This window comes from Hyperolius riggenbachi, chromosome 12, assembly GCF_040937935.1.
Source record: "Hyperolius riggenbachi isolate aHypRig1 chromosome 12, aHypRig1.pri, whole genome shotgun sequence".
NCBI lineage: Eukaryota > Metazoa > Chordata > Amphibia > Anura > Hyperoliidae > Hyperolius > Hyperolius riggenbachi.
Genome location: NC_090657.1, coordinates 6,617,085 through 6,643,445, shown reverse-complemented (window position 1 = coordinate 6,643,445; position 26,361 = coordinate 6,617,085). Strand labels below are relative to the sequence as shown.

General features: G+C 46.0%; 1 protein-coding gene across 1 annotated transcript in view; it reads left to right on the top strand.

Annotated features, from left to right (window-relative positions):
* The window catches only part of MYO15B (myosin XVB), a 201,390-nt gene that overhangs the window by 97,112 nt on the left and 77,917 nt on the right, over positions 1–26,361 (top strand). The window contains exons 19-28 of the mRNA XM_068262697.1: positions 4,021–4,108; positions 4,884–5,058; positions 5,168–5,277; positions 9,579–9,638; positions 9,857–9,932; positions 12,184–12,302; positions 12,574–12,692; positions 14,222–14,363; positions 14,453–14,564; positions 16,838–16,995. Of these exons, the coding sequence (XP_068118798.1) occupies positions 4,021–4,108; positions 4,884–5,058; positions 5,168–5,277; positions 9,579–9,638; positions 9,857–9,932; positions 12,184–12,302; positions 12,574–12,692; positions 14,222–14,363; positions 14,453–14,564; positions 16,838–16,995 (1,159 nt within the window). The remainder of the gene's footprint in view (positions 1–4,020; positions 4,109–4,883; positions 5,059–5,167; positions 5,278–9,578; positions 9,639–9,856; positions 9,933–12,183; positions 12,303–12,573; positions 12,693–14,221; positions 14,364–14,452; positions 14,565–16,837; positions 16,996–26,361) is intronic.

Below are 26,361 nucleotides of genomic sequence, written 5' to 3'. Positions count from 1 at the left end.
TGGTGGAGAGGTTGTTAATACTTTTCCCCCTGCTCAGGCGGGTCTTGCACACCTTGCAAATCGCCATGGTAACATCCTCAGTGCAGTCTTCAAAGAAAGCCCAGACTTTGGAGCACCTGCCTCCTTGCTGGCGATTTCTGTTTGCTCCTCTTTTGCCTCTCACTTGAACTTCCACGCTTGTGGTGCCTGAAATTGCGCGCCGCCTACCTTGTGGCACAAGGCGAACTCGTGCAGCAGTGGGTTCTTCAACAGACTCATCTGTGCTGCTGCTACGACGGCGATGTTCTCGTTCACAAACAAAATCTGGGTCTCTGTCCACATTGTCCATACCCTCCTCTTCCATCTCCTCAAACTCGTCATATGTCATTGTGGGGGGCCGCCGCCGTGGAGTAGAGCTCCCCAGAACAACCTCTGCGCAGCTCACTCCAACGTCGTCTTCCAGATCTTGTCGGCTGACCTCCTGCAATTGCAACCCCTCCTGCCCAACTTGCTCTGGGATTTGGGTTTCCGAGTCCTCCTCGGACTCGCCTTGTATTTCAGTGCGCCGTGCATTTCCCACAGTTAATGGTTGTAAATCCTGGCACAACATTTCTGGCTGTTCCTCCATTGACCTTTGAAAGGTGGAAGTTTGTTGGGCTGGGAATAGCTCCTGCGAATACCCCATTGTGTCCTGAGGTAATTCATCGGACTGGTTATCTGGCAGTTGTGTGCGTGGTGTCGCTGCCGGTTGTGTCAGCTTTGTGCCCACTGGCTCCTTGTAACTGGCTGAGGACTCGGACCTCGTGCGTGATGTGCTGGTGCTGCTTAACCCACTGCTGGACGCTTGAGAGGTCATCCAAGTAATTATCTGGTCCTGTTCTTTTGGATCTGTGAGGGTTGTTGTCCTGGACAACATGGGCGGTATTGAGTGGGTTTTCTTGGGTGCTCCCCTGTGGCCTGTACGTGAACCGTCAGGGGAAACACCTCTTCCCTTGCCCCTTCCTCTTTCACCGGATTTCTTCCTCATTTCACTTATCCTTACAGTACACGCTGACTGGCAGCAGTACAGTGGCAGTACAGAAATGCTATACAGTACCACTATTCCCAGCAGCGACACAGAGCACAATGCTATACAGTGGCGGGTGAGCGGTGTACCACTATTCCCAGCAGCGACACAGAGCACAATGCTATACAGTGGCAGGTGAGCGGTGTACTACTGTTCCCAGGCCCAGCAGACACAGAGTGGAAGTAAACACAATGCTATATAGTCTGGCTGAGCGGTGTACACAGAGTGGCAGTACACACAATGCTATAAAGTCTGGCTGAGCGGTGTACACAGAGTGGCAGTACACACAATGCTATATAGTCTGGCTGAGCCGTGTACACAGAGTGTCAGTAAACAATGCTATATATAGCGTGGCTGAGCGAGGTACACAGTGGCAGTACACACAATGCTATATAGTCTGGCTGAGCGGTGTACACACAGTGTCAGTAAACAATGGTATATAGTCTGGCTGAGCGGTGTACACAGAGTGTCAGTAAACAATGGTATATAGTCTGGCTGAGCGGTGTACACAGAGTGGCAGTAAACAATGGTATATAGTCTGGCTGAGCGGTGTACACAGAGTGGCAGTACACACAATGCTATATAGTCTGGCTGAGCGGTGTACACAGAGTGGCAGTACACACAATGCTATATAGTCTGGCTGAGCGGTGTACACAGAGTGGCAGTACACACAATGCTATATAGTCTGGCTGAGCGGTGTACACAGAGTGGCAGTACACACAATGCTATATAGTCTGGCTGAGCGGTGTACACAGAGTGGCAGTACACACAATGATATATAGTCTGGCTGAGCCGTGTACACAGAGTGGCAGTACACACAATGCTATATAATCTGGCTGAGCCGTGTACACAGAGTGTCAGTAAACAATGCTATATATAGCGTGGCTGAGCGAGGTACACAGTGGCAGTACACACAATGCTATATAGTCAGGCTGAGCCGTGTACACAGAGTGTCAGTAAACAATGGTATATAGTCTGGCTGAGCGGTGTACACAGAGTGTCAGTAAACAATGGTATATAGTCTGGCTGAGCGGTGTACACAGAGTGGCAGTAAACACAATGCTATATATAGCGTGGCTGAGCGAGGTGCACAGTGGCAGTACACACAATGCTATATAGTCAGGCTAAGCCGTGTACACAGAGTGTCAGAAAACACAATGCTATATATAGCGTGGCTGAGCGAGGTGCACAGTGGCAGTACACACAATGCTATATAGTCAGGCTGAGCCGTGTACACAGAGTGACAGTAAACAATGGTATATAGTCTGGCTGAGCGGTGTACACAGAGTGTCAGTAAACAATGGTATATAGTCTGGCTGAGCGGTGTACACAGAGTGGCAGTAAACACAATGCTATATATAGCGTGGCTGAGCGAGGTGCACAGTGGCAGTACACACAATGCTATATAGTCAGGCTAAGCCGTGTACACAGAGTGTCAGAAAACACAATGCTATATATAGCGTGGCTGAGCGAGGTGCACAGTGGCAGTACACACAATGCTATATAGTCAGGCTGAGCCGTGTACACAGAGTGTCAGTAAACAATGGTATATAGTCTGGCTGAGCGGTGTACACAGAGTGGCAGTACACACAATGCTATGTAGTCTGGCTGAGCTGTGTACACAGAGTGGCAGTAAACACAATGCTATATATAGCGTGGCTGAGCGAGGTGCACAGTGGCAGTACACACAATGCTATATAGTCAGGCTAAGCCGTGTACACAGAGTGTCAGAAAACACAATGCTATATATAGCGTGGCTGAGCGAGGTGCACAGTGGCAGTACACACAATGCTATATAGCCAGGCTAAGCCATGTACACAGAGTGTCAGAAAACACAATGCTATATATAGCGTGGCTGAGTGAGGTACACAGTGGCAGTAAACAATGCTATATATATAGTGTGGCTGAGCGAGCGGTGTACTACTGTTCCCAGCAGCGACACACAATGACTGGGGGGGACCCTGGCTAGCGTGGCTGGAGAGCGAACTACCCTGCCTGCCTACCCAAAGCTAAACCCACAGAGAAATGGCGGAGATATGACGTGGTTCGGGTATTTATTTACCCGAACCACGTGACCGTTCGGCCAATCAGAGCGCGTTCGGGCCCGAACCACGTGACCCGTTCGGCCAATCACAGCGCTAGCCGAACGTTCGGGGAACGTTCGGCCATGCGCTCTTAGTTCGGCCATGTGGCCGAACGGTTTGGCCGAGCACCGTCAGGTGTTCGGCCGAACTCGAACATCACCCGAACAGGGTGATGTTCTGCAGAACCCGAACAGTGGCGAACACTGTTCGCCCAACACTACTAACCGCCCCTCAGAGGAGCTCACAAGCTAATCCCTACCACAATCATGTTTCTACTGTATTCTAGGGTCATTTATTTTTTAGAGGTAAGCCAATTAACATATCTATGTTTTTGGAATGTGGGAGAAAACCTCAGTACCCAGAGGAAACCCACACAGACACAGGGAGAACATACAAACGCCATGCAGATAGTGCCTTGGTTGGAAATTTAACTTGTTGCCCAAGCCCTACATGATAGAACCATATGCCTTGCACTGATGAGAACATACAGGTTTAAAACAGCTTTCTGCGTGTTGGACTAGAATGGTTCAGTAAAATGAATAGGCAATAGTCAAATTTGTACTCTAGCAGCTCTGGAGGTGTGTCTGGCTCTAAGTGACATAAAATAATAATTTGTATAGTCACTGTTGATACATCATGGCAGTTCTGTCCTACATAAAGCAGAATAATTGCAATTGCCTTTTTAAGAAGGAAAATGTATATACAATGACTGACGACCTATCCCCCAGAGGGTCAGAGGACTATTGCCCAAGAAGCTGAATAAGCACTGTAGTTCAGGAAAATACAAGACATGCATGTAAAGTTTAGTGGAAAATAATGACTTTTATTGTAGACCTTGAAGGCGGCTAAGTGACATAGACAGACAATTGTGCACTTTTCTCTCTGTTACAGGAGGACCGCAAATAACTTTGTAAAGAAGAAAGACCCCAAACAGGAAGCACTAGAAAGACTGCGGAATGTTGCCCCTCCTCCAGATTCAGTAAGATGAGTTAATAAAACCTATTTATTTATGTGCAAATAAACACACCTGTTTTACGTTAATTTCTTTTTTTTTAACACCACTTGGTCTGTCTTCAAGTATGCAATAAGCTCCTCCTCCTAGTAGTGAGTGTAATGCAGGTGCTCAAACAGACAGGTTCTCCTTAATATGTAGATTTACATTGGTCTGTCATTAGCAATGTTTATAAATTTGCCCAAGTCCTTCGCAGAATTGCACGTTTTTCAGGTTTGCAAGTGGGGACATTAGGGTCTCCGTGTACTAATGTGGGGTAATAACTGCTAAATAGCAGTTGGCTGATGGTGTAATGGTTAAGGGCTCTGCCTCTGACACGGGAGACCAGGGTTCGAATCTCGGCTCTGCCTGTTCAGTAAGCCAGCACCTATTCAGTAGGAGACCTTTGGCAAGTCTCCCTTACACTGCTACTGCCAATAGAGCGCGCCCTAGTGGCTGCTGCTCTGCTCTGGCGCTTTGAGTCCGCAAGGAGAAAAGCGCAATATAAATGTTATTTGTCTTGTCTTGTCTTGTCTAAATATGGGGAGAAACTCATTCCACCTGGGTAGGGGTTGGGCATCTAAGCAGACCCCCAGATGCTGCCATGACCCCTCCCCCCAGGGCGTCAACAGCCCCCTCCTCCTTTTGGGCGCCGGAGGTGGGGAAGAGCCATGTGCTTGAACTTGACAGACACATCTTTTTTTCACCCTAAATAAAGTAACTGTAACTGCATACATCTGATGTGATCTTTTCTTCTTACAAGGATACGAAGAAGCCTGAATCAGGTCCTCCTCCACCACCACCACCACCTCCTCCTCCTCCACAACCAGCAACAGAAAAGAAAAGTGAGCTGTCAAATTCTATTCGGGAGAAGCAGAAACCACTCATAGGGTTGTTTTCATCTGGCTTTGCGCCTCCATCGGCCCAAAAGGGTCCAGGTAAAAAGCATGTTGCCCTGAATAGCAATTGATTCCATGATCTCTTCTACCGATACATTCAGTTTAATACATTCTAACAATTATATTTTAATTCTATATATTCTTTTAGTGAGAACTTTGGAAGGCGATCACACCACGAAGTCCTCTCTTACCAAGCATACTGCAAGTGTGTTCTTCTCATACAGTGACGTCGATTGGAGACTTTTTGTGCGAAAGGAGGTAAAGCTGATTAAAATAAAAATAGTTTATAACCGCAGCCTGCTGAAACTGGTATCACAAAACAAGCTCTGCCTTTTTATAACAGAAGATAGCCATCCACATGTCAACATCTAGCGATGATGGGCACAATGGACCAAGAGAAAAATCTCTAATCGAATCTGATTAGAGAAAGATCTGTTGGCTGCCCACACACCGCAGGCCAATTCCCAATCAATTTCAGCATGAAATCTCTCGGGAATCAGCCTTGTGATGCCGCATCCGCCACCTCGACGACCTGATGCTATCCCTCTAAAAACGAATGTCCCCCCCCCCCCCCCCCCCGGTGACCAGTGCAAGCTGCAAGCTATACATTACTGTGAGGAAACGCGGAAAAGCCACCGCAAGGGCTCAGAGTGAGGCGGGTGTTTCCGCGTCTAACATGGCGGCACAACGTGAAGAAACCGCCGCATGCCGCATGGGCAGAGCGGTGGAGTCCGCATTGGATGCAGCGGATTGCACGCATGGCAAAGCAGCTGACATTGCGGCTAGACGCGGGGAAACCGCCGTTTGCTTAGAGAGCGGGGCGGCGGTCCCTGCGCCTGAATCAGTGGTTACATTACAAGACATGTCTGGTGTGGCTGGGACTGCTAGTTCACACAGGTTCAGAAGGACGCGCGCGTGCCGAGAGGCAGAGCTTATATGACAGCCAGAAAAGGGTCAGCTGACCAGGCGGGTCAGCTGACATTTTCACTACCTGCCATTGGTCCAGCACTTAGGGGAGGCGCTGGAGAGCGCCTTGCTATATATACTGGGTGCTGGTCATTCTCTGGTTGTCTGCCGTTGCGATCACAACGTGGTAGCACTCAGACCTTGTCTGTATCTGTGTTCTAGCATAGTTTCCAAAGGTGTTGATGATCAAGGAACTCACACCTTAGCATTAGGAATATTGAACTGTATTATTTGTTATGACCTTCTGCCTGTCTGACTATTCCTCTGAACTCTGATTCTGTACCTTGCTATTTCTGTTACCCTGTTGCCAAACTCTGCTCGTTCCTGGACTCTGTATTTGCCTCCTGATTCTGTACTGTGCTATTCTGATTCTCCGTTGCCAAACCCTGTCTGTTTATTGGATTCCGTATCTGCCTCCTGAAACTGTACCTTATCTGTCTGTGTGTTAACGACCTGGCCTGCCGACCTCGAGAACTGGCCTTAGTGTTAGAGGCAGTTCCCGGACCTGTTAGTGACACCCTCCCTCTCGGGTGTCACTCACGCTCTGTCCTTCCTACCCTCAGCCTAGCTCCTCCCCCCTGGAGAGTCTAGGCCATAGGAAGGAACATACTTCTGGAGAAGTACTCAAAGTATATTGTTGCATTTAACACTCACTTGTTCTATCTGGTGTCCAGAGGTTAGTAGATATATCTGATACTGCAGATCACCAATAATCGGGTATATTCTGTATTCCTGGTGAGACTGCAGTTCACCAGTAATCAGATCCTCTCTGTGTTACACCGTTTGTTACAATTACCTGTCCGCAGCCACCGATTGTCCCCACTAATTCCAGTCTTTCTCCGTTCGTCATACGCGCTCCCCACGTGGTTGCCTAGTAACGTGGCCGCGTGTATGAAGTCTGACGTCATACGTGCGGCCTTACTAGGCACCCACGTGGGGCGCACGTGTATGGAGAGCAGAGGAAGCCCGGAATTAGCGGGGACAAGCGGTGGCTGTGGACAGGTAATGTATAGCTTGCAGCTTGCACTGGGGAGGGGCATTTAAGATTAGGGTGGACAGAGCCGGGTGCTTCATTGCATTCTTTGCTTGTCCCGATATCACACACCGTTACTGCTGTGCACCCGATCGAGCAAGTCAGCCCTACATCTTGCAGCACATGCGATCGACTGATGCGGCCAATCTCGGCTCGAAATTGGTCACATTGACGGTCGGGCATGCACTTGGTGGCACCAATTTTTATCTGATTTGATTATAATAATCGAATTGGATTGTTGATTCGGCTGCCAACTCGCCTGATGTATCTCTACCTTTACATTTTCTGCAGACCTTCAATAGTAAATGGACTTGCAAAGCACAATCTGAATATCACCAAACATTACATTGGAAGCTCACAGTATGGCCTGGGGCACACCAGAGGAGTTTTTCTGAGCGTTTTGAGTTTTTAAATCTGCTGCTAATGTTATCCTATGTGTCTGTGCACACTGGAGCAATGAGGTTTTGTAAAAAAAAACCCATAGCATTACATTGGGAAGAGCTTTTAGAGGTTTCAAAAGCTCTTCCCAATGTAATGCTATGGGGTTTTTTTACAAAACCTCATTGCTCCACCAGTGTGCACAGACACATAGGATAACATTAGCAGCAGATTTAAAATCTCAAAACGCTCAGAAAAACTCCTCTGGTGTGCACCAGGCCTATGAACTTGCCCCATGCCCCAGTATAGATAGCCAGATGTGCCCTCTATTATTAGGTAGCCCTCTTCCCCAGTAATTCATTTTACCTCCACTATTTTCAGGGAGGGCTTATATTTTTGAGGGGTATAAAATCTGATGCTATGTTAGTGTATGGAGAGGTGTGCAGTCTCTTCCCACTCCTCCCTTGTGGCTGCGGCCCCTCCGTTCACCTGTAAATGGCTCCAGTATCCTAACATGGTTGCTGCCCTTTGACCCGGTTGCTGCTCATGCACTGTATGCTGGGTCGGCTCTGTGACCGCGCCCCCCTCTTGTCATAATCAATGTGCTCCGGGGACACATCAGCGCATGCGCGCGCACATTGATTATGAAGAAAGGGGAGTGCAGTCACGGAGCCGACCCAGCATACAGTACATGTGCAGTATATGCGTAGGTCAGGATTTAGTTAGTGTTAGGTCCCCTCCCATAGGGGGATGACTTCTCCGCAGTGGGAGGGACGAGCACTTAACAAGTTGCATGCAAGCTGTTACAGGAAACCAACATCCTCCAGTGGTAGACATTTCATGTGTATGCTAGGTGTGTATTTTATCCCACAAGTGGGGCTTGCACTCTCTTGCAGGTAGGCACTCATCTGTTAAGTAGCGCTGCTCATTTCCTTGCAAAGTACATGTGCAGTGACCGGGTCAAAGGGCGTCGACCTAGTTAGGATACTGGAGCTGTTTACAGGTGTATGGAGGATTAACCAGCCACAAGGGAGGTGTGATAAGAGACTGCACTCCTCCCCATTACACTAGCATAGAGTCTGATTTTTTACCAGTATACAGCTAGGGCTTATTTTCAGGGGAGGGCTTATTTGAAGCATGCTTGAAATATTAGCTAAGGCTTCTTTTAGGGGGAGGGCTTATTTCCATGTCCCTGTGAATAGATAGATGTGCCCCCGGTATTGAATAGTTCCCTTCCCAAAAAAGATAGCCAGATTCGCCCCAAGTATAGAGCCGCGAGCGGAGCATGCTGGAGAAGTTACTCCCCTCTCAGCCCCGGGATCTCTCTTTAGCCACACTGCAGTGTCTCCTCTCTGTGACTCCTTCAGAGGTGACACATAATGAGAGATACTGCTGGAGGAGTCCTAGAGAGGGGACGCTGTGGCTAAAGAGAAATCCCCACGCCAAGAGGCCAGTAACTCTGATCGCGACTATTCTGCCATTAGCAGAGGAGGGGGGCACTTGGAGGAGCACAGGTCTGCCCTCACAGCTCTGCACCCAAATGCTGGTGCCTCCCAAGTCTCAGCCTGGCCCTGTTCTCAACCTCACTCAGTGCTCCGGCCAGCAACCAGCCTGGCAGATCGACTTGACTTGTAAATCATTGCTGCTGGACTAGTCTTAAACATATTTAGGGCCGGTTCTCTCATGAGGCAAGGTGAAACATTGGCATCAGGCGGAAGAGTTTACAAGGACAGCATTTTTGTACTGTATTTACACTAACAGCATGTAATTAGAGTAGGAAGAGAACACAAGACTCACAGACTCTCAACCAGCCAGTATGTTATTGTGTTGAGCTGCAGCATGTCATGTGAGAACATTAATTAAAGCAGAATAAATTGTTGGGTGCCGTGTGATCATTCCAAATCGGGTGGGGGTGGGGGGCGCATCCTCACCAGTTTGCCTCAGGCAGCAGAAAGCCCAGACCCGGCCCTGAACATACTGCGGTGATTTCTTGAATCCATACATTTACCCAAGCTTCTACTGCTTCAGTCTTTCTAGCTGTCCTCAGTGCAGAATTGGATTTTGTAATCTAACCTTCTGAAGCAGTATGTACCGCCATTCATGTGATGGGACAGGATTCCAGAAATAAAGGTAAAAGTTGTTTGGATAAATCAATACTTACTCTTGTTATGCTTTATTTTAGATCTTTTATCCAAAAGAAAAATTCACAAACCCGTACTATCTGAACCTTCTCTGTGAACAGGTAAGGAACAGGCGGGAAAAACCTCAATGCTCTGTCTAGATAATTCAGTGCTGGAAACAGCTAAGGTCAGAACCCTCAATCTACGCTCTCTGCCTTACAAAGCATATGCAATGCATTCTACTGATTCTGTTTTATCATTTTTAAATTGCTTTTAGTGACTAGGACATTTTATAGAATATGTATAATAAACAGATCAAAAATCCTTTTTGCGTCTTTAGATAATTCGCGACACATTTTCTGAGTCGGGTTTCAAACTATCTCGAGAGGAGAGACGGAAGATGAAGGACTTTCTAAGTAAGTGAATTGCTACTTTGTAAGTGAAGGATGACAATAATATGTGTGAAAGTCAAAAGGTGACAATAATATTTGTAAAAGCAGAAAGAGAAATTCTAGTTAACAGACTACAGTGCAATTTATCTTATTACTACTGTTAAATGAAGACATTAAAGTGGAAATATACCATCCTCCGTATCGTCCAAAGAAAGAATAAGGCCCAGTGCACACCAAAAACCTCTAGCAGATCCGCAAAACGCTAGAGGTTTTAGAAGCAAATTTCAGAGCAATTCTAGTCATGTTAGAGAGGTTTTTTACACATGCCTAGCGGTTTTGGAGCGTTTTTGAGTAGCAGATTACAAATATTGTTACAGAAAAGCGGTTACTGAACAGCTTCTGTGACAAAAACGCCTGGAAAACCGCTCTCTGATCTAGCGTTTTTCAGAGCGGTTTTCCACTTTCCTATACTTCAACATTGAGGCAGAAACGCCTCTGAAATCTAAAAAATGCTGCAGCCCCCGAGTTTGCGTTTGTGGAAAAAACGAGCCGCTCTGGTCTGCACCATCCCATTCACTTTCATTGGCCAAGCGGTTTTCCCCCTGCAAGCTTTTTAAAAAATGCTCCAGAGACTTTTTGAGCAAGTAAAAGAGGAAGCTTCCAGCTTGAATCCTGCTGACTGACAATGTTTGAACATACCACCACTCCCTCACCCTCACCCCCCCCCCCCCCCCCCACCACACACACACACACACACACACACACACACACACACGCACACACACACTGTACACACACACACACACACACACACACACACACACAGCATTACAGAGGCAGTGGTGACAGACTCACACTCACCTCCTCCAAGTTCTCGAGAACCCGAGGTGGGTTTGAAGAATATTATCTGCATACAGAGGCTGGATCTGCCTATACAGCCCAGCCTCTGTTGCTATCCCAAACCCCCCTAAGGTCCCCCTGCACTCTGCAATCCCGCATAAATCACAGCCACGCTGCTGACAAACAGCTTGTCAGAGCTGGCTGTGTTTATCTCTATAGTGTCAGTCTGCTGCTCTCCCCGCCTCCTGCAGAACTCCAGTCCCCGCCTGCATCCCTTCCCTCCCTGCTGATTGGAGGGAAGGGACGGGGGCAGGGACCGGAGCTATGCAGGAGGCGGGGGAGCAGCTGAGACAGACACTACAGATGTAAACACAGCCTCACAGCACGGCTGTGATTTATGAGGGATTGCAGAGTGCAGGGGGACCTTAGTGGGGTTTGGGATAGCAACAGAGGCTGGGCTGTATAGGCAGATCCAGCCTCTGTATGCAGATAACATTCTTTAAACACACCTCGGGTTCTCTTTAAGTGTTGCTGCTCTGCACTTCCTGTTCCTCCATTTGGGCTCCAGCGCCTGTTGTGAGGAGCAGGAAGTGCAGCGCAGCAGCAGTACAGAGAAGACAGATGGGGCATCCAGCACCTGGAACTCGGAGGTGGTGAGTGTCTGCCTGTCACAGCTGCCTCCATGATTGCGTGGCGGGGAGTCGTTAGGTGCACATCTAACCAGGAAGATTGGGACGTGAATGTCAGGGAGGCCCCAGGTTACTTGCGCCTCGGGTCGCCATTGTAGCTAGCACCGGTCCTGGCCAGGGGTGCACTACCCGTTAACAATTAGCACCATGTGTGTTACTGGATTAATACGCAGATTACTATGTGCACAGTAACTTTATCGCTGTTTAGTGCATCAGTGCCAAGGTAACTAATCATCACTGATGGCCATTCGGCTGTGTGTGGGATCTCAGATTATTTACACGGCAAGAAGACATCCATAGCTCCCAACTGTCACTTTTTCGGAGGGACAGTCCCTCTTTGGGAACCCTGTCCCACTGTCCCTCTTTCCACCTCATCTGTCCCTCTTTCAGGACTGATGTACAGATCTGAGTAAATGTATTTTTCTCCTGAAAAATGTGTTTAATTGACTCTAAGCTTTATTCCCATCCTTTAACTTATATATTTCTTATTTTTAAAATGTTAATATGAAGGAAAATGAACCAGGATAGAAAGGACCAGTATGATCAGAATTATAAAACACATTTTTTTCCATGAAATGTATGGTATGCATGACTAAGGGTGTGTCGGAGGTGTGATAAGGGGTGTGGCAATGGGCATGGCTTCAGTGTCCCTTATTCTTATCTCAAAAAGTTGGGAGTTATGGACATATGACAGCAAATGTTTTGCAGGTCAAGTGATCATGTGTCAATTTTGTTTTTTGTATTAGATGATTTCCAGGTAGGAAGTGATGCCAGCTCCATCCCGGAGGACTCTGTGAAGAAGCGCATAGTCATGGCTGCCCGGGATAACTGGGAGAACTACTTTTCTCGTCTCTTCCCTATTACGGTAAGGGAAACTATAGCTCTGCAAGTCTAAGTGGCAGCCATATATCTGTCACCATATAGCTGTGTTACTTTGAAATCTTTACTCCCTTTTTCTTCATTTTCTACTTATTTCAATACACCTGTGAATTTCTCTGGGGAATTAAATGCTATCTACAGTTTGTGAAAATGTCACAGTGCGTCTCTCTTATGTCTATCCCATTGTTTTGTGTTATTTTCCATTCCCTCGTTACATGTCGGTAGTAGATGAGACTGTTTCTGTTGCCTGATTACAGCTGGATGCTGAGGTAGAACAGCTGCTTATGGGAGTCTCTCATCGAGGCATCAGAATTCTTAAGGAGATGAATACGACAGGAATCCAACAGAAACAACTAAAGACTCTGCGCAGCTACAGGTAGGGTGATAAAAAGCCTGTAAAAGAGACTGTATATATTCGTGTATAAGCCACTCCGTGTATAGGCCGACGCCCCCAACTTTTGCATCAGTGAAAACCTACTAATGTGTGACTCACAGATAGACTGACCCCCAATGTCTCCCCCTAGTATACCCCCTGCACAGGGATGAGCAGAAACTACGCCAGTGCGAATTTACGCATCGTAGTTCGCATCTACGCATCGTAGTTCATAGGCGAAGTTTCAAAACTACGCTTATAAATTTACACATAGCGAAGTACTGCTACGCGTAGCTTACGCCCACTATGTGTAGTTAACATGTGTATTGCGTAGTGAACTATGAATGCGTTACTCGCGTCTACTTTTCCGCGTGCGATTGTATGCTTACAAATTTACGCATTGGAAAGGGGAATGTACGCATAGGGGAGTTACCGATGTAAGCAATAAAAGAGAAATTAATGTGTAACATTTTCTGTATACGGGCATAAGCATCCGCACACAATACGCTTCGCACTACGCGTAATTGCGTATTTTAACGAGTATTCTACGAAATGTATACGAAGCAAATATTTGTTTTCGAAGCCGTAGTTTGGCGAAACATAATTGCGTAAAACTACGCGTAGTTCCAGCACAGCGAAGTTGGCTGACTACAACCATCCCTGCTCCTGCATGTGGGACAGAGTGCCGGCCCCCTTTATGTGGTGCATGTGATATAGAGTGAAGCATGCTTGCAGAGTGTGTGTATGTATGTCATGATCCAGTTTATGTATGTTCAGCAGCGTGTATGTGATGCAGAGTGCTGGAACGTGTACATATAATTACCTCTCCTCCTCGGCCATCTTTTTAACTTCCGTGCACCTCTGTACTTGCTACAAATCCAGGCTTCAGTGTCTTCTGGCTACTGGGCAGCCATTTTCTTGTCTTCTTTGCAGCTTTGTACTCACTACTGTCATCTAGTGGCCAAGTACTGAACTGCAAGGGAAACAGGAAGTGGCTCCCTGGGTCAAGATGAAAGTGAAACCTGGACATCTAGTAAGAATAGCTGCAGGGGAGACACTGCCAGGAATGAGGAGAGTAGCTATCCCCCCACACCCCCAGATATAATATAAGTCGACCACCTCACCTCACCCTCTGTCCCTCTTTCCTCCTCATTTGTCCCTCTTTCAGGACTTTGGCCCTCTTTCTATGTAAATATATATATTTCTCTACTAAAAAATGTGTTTGATTGACTCTAAACCTTATTTCCATCCTTTAAATTGATATATTTCTTATTTTCAAATGTTAAGATTAAGGAAAATGAACCAAGATAGAAAGGATCACTGTGGTTTGAATTATAAAACAACATATTTTACTCATGAAATCTTTATGATATGCGTGACTAGGGGTGTGCTGGGGGCGCGGTCAGGGGTGTGACAGGGGCATGGCCTAAGTGTCCCTCTTTCTCATCTCAAAAAGTTGGGAGGTATGGAGTATAGATGGTAATTAGATCATTATATCTTGTTTTAATTATATGTATTTTTTTATCCTTCAGTTTTGTAGATATCCTTTCCGTTGAAATGCCTGATCCCAGCACTCTACGTTTTACTTTGCGCAATGAAGACCTTCTGCTGCACTCTGACAGAGCGCGAGCACTAAAGACCTTAGTGGAAGTGTTCCTGCAGGAGCTGGTGAAGGTGAGTATAGGCATTAAATATGGATAATTGGTTTCAGATATAAAAACAATAAAGGAAAAATAAATACCACTTCATTGTTGTTTTCGCAGGAATCAAATCACGTGGTTGCACTTCGTAGCCATATTACTGATGACAACAGTCTTCTTCAGTTCAAGAAGGGTGATATTATCAAACTAGTGCCAATGGATGGACTGGAGCCAGGTATCAACAACAATCATGACAATATTTTTATGTTTTACTTTTATATACTTAAAGAGACTCCGTAACAAAAATTGCATCCTGTTTTTTATCATCCTACAAGTTCCAAAAGCTATTCTAATGTGTTGTGGCTTACTGCAGCACTTTGTACTATCACAGTCTCTGTAATAAATCAATGTATCTTTCCCCTGTCAGACTTGTCAGCCTGTGTCTGGAAGGCTGCCAAGTTCTTCAGTGTTGTGGTTCTGCTATGCACTCCCCCTTCCAGGCCCCTCTATGCACACTGCCTGTGTATTATTTAGATTAGGGCAGCTTCTCTCTTCTCTCTTATCTTTTACAAGCTGGATAAATCGTCCTCTGAGCTGGCTGGGCTTTCACATACTGAAGAATTACAGACAAGGGCAAAGCTGTTTGCAGGAAGAAAAGAGCAGCCTGAAACTTCAGTGCATGAGAGATGCAGGGGGAAAGAAACACACATTGATCTCTTGAGATTCAAAAGGAAGGGTGTATACAGCCTGCTTGTGTATGAATGTATTTTCTATGTGTGGACATACTGTACATCAACCTACTTCCTGTTTTGGTGGCCATTTTGTTTGTTTATAAACAAACATTTTAAAACTGTTTTTAACCACTTTTAATGCGGCGAGGAGCGGCGAAATTGTGACAGAGGGTAATAGGAGATGTCCCCTAACGCACTGGTATGTTTACTTTTGTGCGATTTTAACAATACAGATTCTCTTTAAGCCAAAGAAATATAGCTCCAGCAATCCAATCATCAAAATGACTATTACACATAGACATCTTTTTTCTTCCCAAAGAGCACATGTCTGTGCAATGCTGTCAAGGAAGCATTTTAACATCCCTAGGATTAAAGTGGATCCGAGGTGAACTTTTACTCATTGCATAATTGTGTTCCTTTCAAATAGTTTATAGGGCATTCCTCCAGCCAAATACTTTTTTTGTTTAGTTTTAATACTCTAAATCCCTATAAACTAAACAAGCCTCACCCAGAGCTTCCCCAGTGCCTTGGCACTCTAGCAAGGGCTTATGGGAGCTCAGTCTGGGCCGGAGGAGGAGGAGGTTACTAGCCAGAGATTTCAGAGGCAGAGGGGAGGAGGAGAGGGGAGTGAATTTACACACAGGCAAGCTGATAGCATCTCCAGCCCTCAGCCTGTGACAGTGTGACAAACAGAACATGGCTGCTGTCATTGTATCACAGGAATAAATATTCATAAACTGTTGAAGCTGTTTGCAGCTAGATATGCCGTGTAAACTATCTAAACTTTAGATAAGATATATAGACAAGTTACTTGTTATAGTTAGTTTTTCATCTCCGATCTGCGAGCCTGACTTGTCCTCAAAAAAACTTTCTACTATCGTTAAGGACAAGTCAGGCTCATTCAGCTGTTACAACTACTCACCTGAGGCAACGCTGGCGTGCTTTATCCCTCGCCGGCACCTCGCAGCTTCCCTGTGCGTGGAATCCCGTCTTCTTAGCGGCGATTTCCAGTGTATTAACAACAGTTTAATGGGGTGGGGTAGTGGTAGACTAATACCTCCCCATAGAAGACTTGACAGATTATAGTTAATTTAAGGAACAATCGTTATTTCCTACTCAATAAAAATTGCTTCAACACATTTCGTGGGTTTCAGGCAAAATACAAAAGAAAAGTTGCTCCTCCTGTATTTTGCCTGAAGAAGTGGGATGCTGACACAAAAAAACACGCTGCAGCAATTTTTTTGAGTAAGAAATGCTTGTAACTCTGATCTGTTGAGTCTTCTGTGGCGAGGTAAGTCTACCACTAATCCCCCCTCCACCACCATTACACACACACACACACACACACACACACACGCACACACACACACACACGCACACACACACACACACACAAACACGCACGCACGCACACATGCACACACGCACGCACACACACGCACGCACACACCTTTTTTTAAACTTGTTTTAATACATATTATACTGTACTGGCGCCTCTGTTTCTATAAATTACTCCGTACACAGGGACAACAAGGTAGCTGCCATTTCAATCAGTGTGCACTATATGAAACTAATTCTTTTTTCAAACCACCCTTGGGGAATTTTCGCTCATCAAACTTTATGAAGAGCAATTCTCCAAGTTGACCAATCTAAATCGTTACTGTTTTTATTTCTACAGTGGGGACATATTTGGTTATTCATCAAACTAAAGACAACCAGTCCAGTCTGTATGCTGGCATTACTAATGCATTTTTTTTTTACAATTTTTCTCTTGCAGGTTGGCTGTTTGGCTCCCTTGGAGGATGCTCTGGTCTTTTTCCATCCCAGTTTGTACAGCCTGCTGCAGCTCCAGAGTACTACTCTTCTGTGGATAAGAGACCCAGCCAGAGCAAGATGAATCGACCTATGGGTCTTCGGAGGACTTACAGCAAGGAGGTGAGAGACCAAATGCAACATCAGGCCTAGAATTACATCACAGGAGCCTATAGGCACAGATGTCCTGGCACCCTAGACTCCGCCCTCCATGCATGCAGGCCAAGATTTACATCACAGGAGCCTATAGGCACAGATGTCCTGGCACCCTAGACTCCGCCCTCCATGCATGCAGGCCTGGATTTACATCACAGGAGCCTATAGGCACAGATGTCCTGGCACCCTAGACTCCGCCCTCCATGCATGCAGGCCAGGATTTACATCACAGCAGCCTATAGGCACAGATGTCCTGGCACCCTAGACTCCGCCCTCCATGCATGCAGGCCAGCATTTACATCACAGCAGCCTATAGGCACAGATGTCCTGGCACCCTAGACTCCGCCCTCCATGCATGCAGGCCAGGATTTACATCACAGCAGCCTATAGGCACAGATGTCCTGGCACGCTAGACTCCGCCCTCCATGCATGCAGGCCCAGATTTACATCACAGGAGCCTATAAGCACAGATGTCCCGGCACCCTAGACTCCACCCTCCATGCATGCAGGCCAGGATTTACATCACAGCAGCCTATAGGCACAGATGTCCTGGCACCCTAGACTCCGCCCTCCATGCATGCAGGCCCAGATTTACATCACAGGAGCCTATAGGCACAGATGTCCTGGCACCCTAGACTCCGCCCTCCGTGCATGCAGGCCCAGATTTACATCACAGGAGCCTATAGGCACAGATCTCCTGGCACCCTAGACGCCGCCCTCAATGCATGCAGGCCCAGATTTACATCACAGGAGCCTATAGGCACAGATCTCCTGGCACCTTAGACTTCACCCTCCATGAACCTGCAAACCACCGTCGAACTGCACTGCAAGTGGGCTGGCTGTCCCAGCTGTCACTTCTCCCTTAATTCCCTTGCCCATCATAGGTAGCTACAGGTGCCACTTAGTATTAGGTAGCCAGGGGGACTTCAGTATTGGGTAGCTGGAGGTGCCCCTGACTGAAGGTAGATCTTGTCAGTGGAGTGCAGAGAGTCGGGGGAGTAACCTTTCATTTACTTTTTGAACAGGATTCTGAATAGGGAATGAGGGAGGAAGCTGCCTCTCCACCATAAGGCACTTCTAGGCAAGTGCCCACAGTGCTTATGAAAAATCCTGCCCTGAACAACATTCTACAGATAATACAATACAATACAATAACATTTCTATAGCGCTTTTCTCCCATAGGACTCAAAGCGCTTAGGCTCTCTCAGATTCAGTAATTGGTAGTAGGATGAAGTATTCACACTATCTGCATTCCACTGCAGAGATCTCCCTTCAGTCAGGGCCACTTGAAGCTACTGAGGTTCCTCTAACTACCTAATACTTGGTTGGAAGCACCTCTAGCAACTTAGTACTGAGAGTACCTCTGGCTACATAACGCTAAGGGACACCTGTAGCTACCTACGATGGGCAGGGGTAGTAAGGGAGAAGCAACAGCTGGGACAGCCAACACAGTTGCGGTGCAGTTCGGTGGGGGTTTGTAGGTCCATGGAGGGCGAAGTCTAAGGTGCCAGGATGCCTGTGCCTATTTGGCTCCTGTGTTGTAAATCCAGGCCTGTCCTTAGCAAATCTTTACCCACATACGATATATACACATTTTACCCTAGTCCCTGCCTCCTCCGCTGCTGCACTAGGCTGCAGAGAACAGTGTCAAAAGCTTTTTTGCAGTTGAAGTATATTAGCATGTATTGCTTTACCAATAGCTCAATTTGCATTTACCACTTCATAAAAAACTAAGCATGTAAATGTAAGTCAAACAAGATCTGTTTTTAGTAAACCCATCAGAGGCAAAACTTTAGTGACCACCCTAACAGTCAGCTGCAGTGGTGTACCTAGGGCATTTGACACCCGGTGCTGGTTATTATAAGACACCCCCCCTCCCAACTCCCCCCCCCCCCCAAAAAAAAGGAGCAAGTGTGGCATACTAAGCGCGCCACGGTGGGTAATGCTAGATATAGGTGCTCCCTGTATGGTAAAGTGGGCAGCATTTCACCAGAAATTAATCGTAAAGTGGGCAGCATTTCACCATAAAATAATCGTAAAGAAAGCAGCATTTCACCAGAAATCATAAAGTGGGCAGAATTTCACCATAACTTAATCATAAAGTGGGCAGCATTTCACCAGAAATGAATCGTAAAGTGGGCAGCATTTCACCAGAAATTAATTTATAAAGTGGGCAGCATTTCACCAGAAATTAATCGTAAAGTGGGCAGCATTTCACCAGAAATTAATCGTAAAGTGGGCAGCATTTCACCAGAAATTAATCGTAAAGAGGGCAGCATTTCACCAGAAATTAATCGTAAAGTGGGCAGCAATTCACCATAAATTAATCGTAAAGAGAGCAGCATTTCACCATAAAATAATCGTAAAGAAAGCAGCATTTCACCAGAAATCATAAAGTGGGCAGCATTTCACCATAACTTAATCATAAAGTGGGCAGCATTTCACCAGAAATGAATCGTAAAGTGGGCAGGATTTCACCAGAAATTAATTGTAAAGTGGGCAGCATTTCACCAGAAATTAATCGTAAAGTGGGCAGCATTTCACCATAACTTATTCATAAAGTGGGCAGCATTTCACCAGAAATTAATTTATAAAGTGGGCAGCATTTCACCAGAAATTAATCGTAAAGAGGGCAGCATTTCACCAGAAATTAATCGTAAAGTGGGCAGCAATTCACCATAAATTAATCGTAAAGAGAGCAGCATTTCACCATAAAATAATAGTAAAGAAAGCAGCATTTCACCAGAAATCATAAAGTGGGCAGCATTTCACCATAACGTAATCATAAAGTGGGCAGCATTTCACCAGAAATGAATCGTAAAGTGGGCAGCATTTCACCAGAAATTAATTGTAAAGTGGGCAGCATTTCACCAGAAATTAATCGTAAAGTGGGCAGCATTTCACCATAACTTATTCATAAAGTGGGCAGCATTTCACCAGAAATTAATTTATAAAGTGGGCAGCATTTCACCAGAAATTAATTGTAAAGTGGGCAGCATTTGCCATAAATTAATCGTAAAGTGGGCAGCATTTCACCATAAATTAATCATAAAGAGAGCAGCATTTCACCATAAAATAATCGTAAAGAAAGCAGCATTTCACCAGAAATCATAAAGTGGGCAGCATTTCACCAGAAATTCATCGTAAAGTGGGCAGCATTTCACCAGAAATTAATTGTAAAGTGGGCAGCATTTCACCAGAAATTAATCGTAAAGTGGGCAGCATTTCACCAGAAATCATAAAGTGGGCAGCATTTCACCAGAAATTAATCGTAAAGAGAGCAGCATTTCACCATAAAATAATCGTAAAGAGAGCAGCATTTCACCATAAAATAATCGTAAAGAGAGCAGCATTTCACCAGAAATCGTAAAGTGGGCAGCATTTCACCAGAAAATAATAGTAAAGAGAGCAGCATTTCACCAGAAATCATAAAGTAGGCAGCATTTCACCAGAAAATAATAGTAAACAGAGCAGCATTTCACCATAAAATAATCATAAAGTGAGCAGCATTTCACCAGAAATAAATCGTAAAGTGGGCAGCATTTCACCATAAAATAATCGTAAAGAGAGCAGCATTTCACCAGAAATCGTAAAGTGGGCAGCATTTCACCAGAAAATAATCGTTATGTGTGCAGCATTCACCAGAAAATAATTGCTATGTGCGCAGCATTCACCAGAAAATAATCGTTATGTGCGCAGCATTCACCAGAAAATAATCGCTATGTGCGCAGCATTCACAAGAAAATAATCGCTATGTCTGCAGCCGCATTCACCAGAAAATAATCGTTATGTGGGGAGCATTCACCAGAAAATAATCGTTATGTGCGCAGCATTCACTAGAAAATAATCGCTATGTGCGCATCATTCACCAGAAAATAATCGCTATGTCCACAGCAGCATTCACCAGAAAATAATTGTTATGTGCTCAGCATTCACCAGAAAATAATCGCTATGTCCGCAGCATTCACCAGAAAAAAATCGCTATGTGCTCAGCATTCACCAGAAAATAATCGCTATGTGCGCATCATTCACCAGAAAATAATCGCTATGTCTGCAGCAGCATTCACCAGAAAATAATTGTTATGTGCGCAGCATTCACCAGAAAATAATCGCCATGTCCGCAGCATTCACCAGAAAATAATCGCTATGTGCGCAGCATTCACCAGAAAATAATCATTATGTCCGCAGCATTCACCAGAAAATAATCGCTATGTGCGCAGCATTCACCAGAAAATAAACCTGTAAAGAAAAAAAATTCACTCATCTGGCTGGCCTCTGATGTGCAGCTTCCCGACGATCCTCCAGCCACGATCCTCCTGCAGCACATCTCCTGCGTTGACAGGCAGAGCAGGGCTACGGAAAGATGGCGCCCGAAGCCCTGTACTGGAGACACAAATAGTCTCCAGTGCGTTTCTCCAGTTCAGGGCTTCGGGCGCCATCTTCCTGTAGCCCTGCTCTGCCTCCAGGAGGCAGTTCCTGCAGTGGGCTGAAGGAGTTCGATGTTGGGTGGGTCCCGGGCGGGCAACGGGGAAGAGAGGCAGAAGAAGGGGACCCAGGTGAGGGAGGGGGGGATCTGTCCCCCCTCCCCACCGCTGTCCGCCACCCCTCCTTCTAGCGCTGCTCTTCCCCTACCATGGGGGGTTGTGGCGACACCCCCCTGGCTGTCGGTCACCCGGGGCGCCACGCCCCCCTGCGCCCAATGGTAGGGACGCCACTGGTCAGCTGTTCAGGTTTTCCTCCCCTCTCTCTTGTGCAGAGTGAAAGTGCATATTTACTTAATCTACAATGTCTCTGGTCTCCTCTTGCTCCTTGGAGCCACGCACTGTCTGCTGCCCCCCTGAGGTTCCTGATGACATGACAAGCATCAGGAGCCAGAGGATCTCAGCACATACCTGGAGGAAGAGGCGACCAGAGGCAGCATGTACAGAGTAAATATAATAGCACCCCCTGCAGGGCCAGATTTGTAATTTTTACCGCCAAAGGCCCACTATCACCAGCGGCCCCTGGACTGGCAGCATCCAAAACTTTCCCATCAACAGAGCAGGGATTCAATTGTAGGCTTCTCTGAGGACAGTTGCTGACATGATGGCAGGAATTCAATTGTAGGCTCCTCTGAGGACAGTTGGTGACATGATGGCAGGGATTCGATTGTAGGCTCCTCTGAGGACAGTTAGTGACATGATGGCAGGGATATGATTGTAGGCTCCTCTGAGGACAGTTGCTGACATGATGGCAGGAATTCAATTGTAGGCTCCTCTGAGGACAGTTGGTGACATGATGGCAGGGATTCGATTGTAGGCTCCTCTGAGGACAGTTAGTGACATGATGGCAGGGATATGATTGTAGGCTCCTCTGAGGACAGTTGGTGACATGATGGCAGGGATATGATTGTAGGCTCCTCTGAGGACAGTTGCTGACATGATGGCAGGAATTCAATTGTAGGCTCCTCTGAGGACAGTTGGTGACATGATGGCAGGGATTCGATTGTAGGCTCCTCTGAGGACAGTTAGTGACATGATGGCAGGGATATGATTGTAGGCTCCTCTGAGGACAGTTGCTGACATGATGGCAGGAATTCAATTGTAGGCTCCTCTGAGGACAGTTGGTGACATGATGGCAGGGATTCGATTGTAGGCTCCTCTGAGGACAGTTAGTGACATGATGGCAGGGATATGATTGTAGGCTCCTCTGAGGACAGTTGGTGACATGATGGCAGGGATATGATTGTAGGCTCCTCTGAGGACAGTTGCTGACATGATGGCAGGAATTCAATTGTAGGCTCCTCTGAGGACAGTTGGTGACATGATGGCAGGGATTCGATTGTAGGCTCCTCTGAGGACAGTTAGTGACATGATGGCAGGGATATGATTGTAGGCTCCTCTGAGGACAGTTGGTGACATGATGGCAGGGATATGATTGTAGGCTCCTCTGAGGACTGTTGGTGACATGATGGCAGGGATTCGATTGTAGGCTCCTCTGAGGACAGTTAGTGACATGATGGCAGGGATATGATTGTAGACTCATCTGATGACAGTTGGTGACATGATGGCAGGGATTTGGTTGTATGCTCCTTGGCTAGTGGCACATTCGGTGAGTGACAGGCAGCTCAGAGATCACTATAAGAGCCCATTCGGTGCCCCTTCATCCCCGAGTGCCAAATCCGGCTGTTGGTAGCCACCCACCACTATGTGCAAACTGTGTAGCAGGACAAATGTTCATAAGGCTAACAGCTACTCCCATCCTGCTGCCCACAGCCCGCTCCTTGCTTTCCTGAGCCCCGGGCCATGGCCTATGTGGTCTTGCCTGAAATCTGGCCTGACTCCCTGCGCCTTTACCCTGCACAAGGTGCCTGAGGGGGGGGGGGGGGCTGTGGGGCAGGTCCATAGATCCCACAGACCTTCCTCAAACTGAAGAATAATGGGATGATATCAGCTCTGCACCAGTCATATGGGACTGATCCACTTGAAAGAGTCACAGAAAACAAGATATCTTTAGAGTGGACCTGAACTCTTACACAGGACAGAAGGAGAGCATAGAGAAATGCACCTTGTATGTATTTAGAGAAGTTAGCCTAATCCCCCCTCAACTGTGACTAATCACAAGTTGTAATTTTATCCCAGCTGAAACAGCTGGCTGCCATGGCAGTGCAGCTAATTGGTAGACATAGGATGTTAACAATATGTTCTGCTTCCATGAAAGCAGGAAGTGGACACGCTGCAGATTTATTGCAGGATTTGTATAAGCTGTATCAAAGAAATGTTTTTCTTTAACCATTTTAGCCTTTTGTAAGTGACTTTCACGTCCAAAAGGCTGCTGCTGTGGTGCTGAGATTTCAGCTGTCTGTTTCCACAGTGAAGAACATATTGAACATATTGAGGAAATGGAAGACCACAGACAGAAGTGACGAATGGTGACAACAGTCAGAGTCAACCCACAGTCCAGCACCAAAGACCTACAACATCATCTAGCTGCAGATGGAGTCACTGTGCATCGTTCAACCATTCGGCACAGTTTACACAAGGAGATGCTGAATGCGAGAGTGATGCAGAGGAAGCCTTTACTCCACCCACAGCACAAACAGGTATGCTAAAGCACATTTGGACAAGCCAGCTTCATTTTGGAATAAGGTGCTGTGGACTGATGAAACTAAAATTGAGTTGTTTGGGAATAACAAGGGACATTATGCATGGAGGAAAAACAACACAGCATTCCAAGAAAAACACCCGCTACCTACAGTAAGATATGGTGGTGGTTCCATCATGCTGTGGGGCTGTGTGGTCAGTGCAGGGACTGGGAATCTTGTCAAAGTTGAGGGACGCATGGATTCCACTCAGTATCAGCAGATTCTGGAGACCAATGTCCAGGACCCTAAACACTGCTCAAAATCCACTGAGGCATTCATGCAGAGGAACAAGTACAACGTTCTGGAATGGCCATCTCAGTCCCCAGACATGAATATAATGAAAATCTGTGCTGCAAGCTAAAGAGAGCTGTCCATGCTCAGAAGCCATCAATGAACTAGAGATGTTTTGTAAAGAGGAATGGTCCAAAATACCTTCAACCAGAATCCAGACTCTCATTGGAACCTACAGGAAGCGTTTAGAGGCTGTAATTTCTTCAAAAGGAGAATCTACTAAATATTGATTTTATTTCTTTTTTTGTGGTGCCCAAATTTATGCACCTGCCTAATATTGTTTAAACAATGATTGCGCACTTTCTGTAAATCCAATAAACTTAATTACACTTCTCAAATATCACTGCGTGTGCCTCCTATATTATATATTTAACTGACATTTTTTATCGTAACAACCAACTATTTATACAGGAAAATCATGACAATTAACAAGGTTTCCCAAACTTTCACATCCCACTGTAAGTATCCGGTAGAAAAAGCGACGGCTTCTTTTCAGAGGCCGCGCTCTTTCTGAAAAAAAAAAAAGAAAATCACGTCCTCCTTGTAGTTCCTGTAAGCGAGCGTGCTCGCTCACAGGATAGAAAAACAAAAAAATCTCACTGTGGCCATCTTGTGGCCAAATAGTAAAGCTACATGTACATACATTTTTATTACAAAAAGACAGAATAATTACATTTAAAATTAACTGTTTACCTCCAACACCCAAAAAATACCTAAATAAAATTTTTAACTAAAATAAAAAAATAAAAAAATTACAATAAAAAAAAAACATAGTTACCTTAGGGTCTGCACTTTTTTAATATGCATGTGAAGAGGGTATACAAATAATATTTTTTAAATTATAAGCTTGTAAATAGTGATGGACGCAAAACTGAAAAAAATGCACCTTTATTTGCAAATAAAATATTGGCGCCATACATTGTGATAGGGACATAATTTAAATGGTGTAATAACCGGTACAAATGGGCAAATTTAAAACTATAATGGCCGAAAACGGAGAAATAATGAATTCTTTCCATTTTTTCTTAATATTCCTGTTAAAATGCATTTAGAAAAAAATAATTCTTAGCAAAATGTACCACCTAAAGAAAGCCTAATTGGTGGCAGAAAAAAACAAGATAAATTAATCGTGATAATTAGTGATAAAGTTATTGGCGATTGTCAAGTCAACATAATAGTCACTCTATAGTTGATTAGAATAGTAGTGATCATTAACACACAGTTTCCCATGCCCTTATTGCACCTCCAACACTGTGGTTGTCCTTGATTGGTTTTGGTGTGTTGTATCAATTGTTATCTATAGCATGCTTAGGGGGAGCCCAATGCTAAACTTGCACTGGGGCCTACGGCTTCTTAGCTATGCCACTGCTTGTAGCATTCAGGCAGGGGCGTCTCACCCACCAGGCAAGTACAGGCGGTTGCCTGGGGCGCCATGAGGTGGTGATGCGCCATGAGGTGGTGAGGCGCATTCCCCCGCCGCTGCTACTGTGACCATATTTTTTTTTTTATATTATATTACCTCCCGACTCAGTCCCCGGTGCTCGGCACGCTACCATGTGCTCAGCAGTGCCTCCACCTCCACTTCTCCCCAGCCAATAGAGCAATCAATACTGCTTTTCTCTGCCAGGCTCCTTCTTTAAAGCCGTGCCCCTTCTTCTCAGTAGCCACACAGGTAAAGTGTTTATCCCGTGTGGCCCAGCCTTTAACTCCGCCCCACGCCAGTCAAACCAGGAGCCAGCGGCCAGCCAGCTTATGCCCCCGACAGTCTGACCCCCCACCTGTGTCACTGGCTGCACACAGACACTGGAGCGAGACAGCCAGGGGACAGATGCAGTCACAGACAGAAGAATGTGATGTGTCCGTGTTGGAGCCCCGCCCCCGCACAAGACAGCAACACAGCCCGGGAGAAGGGAAGTTTC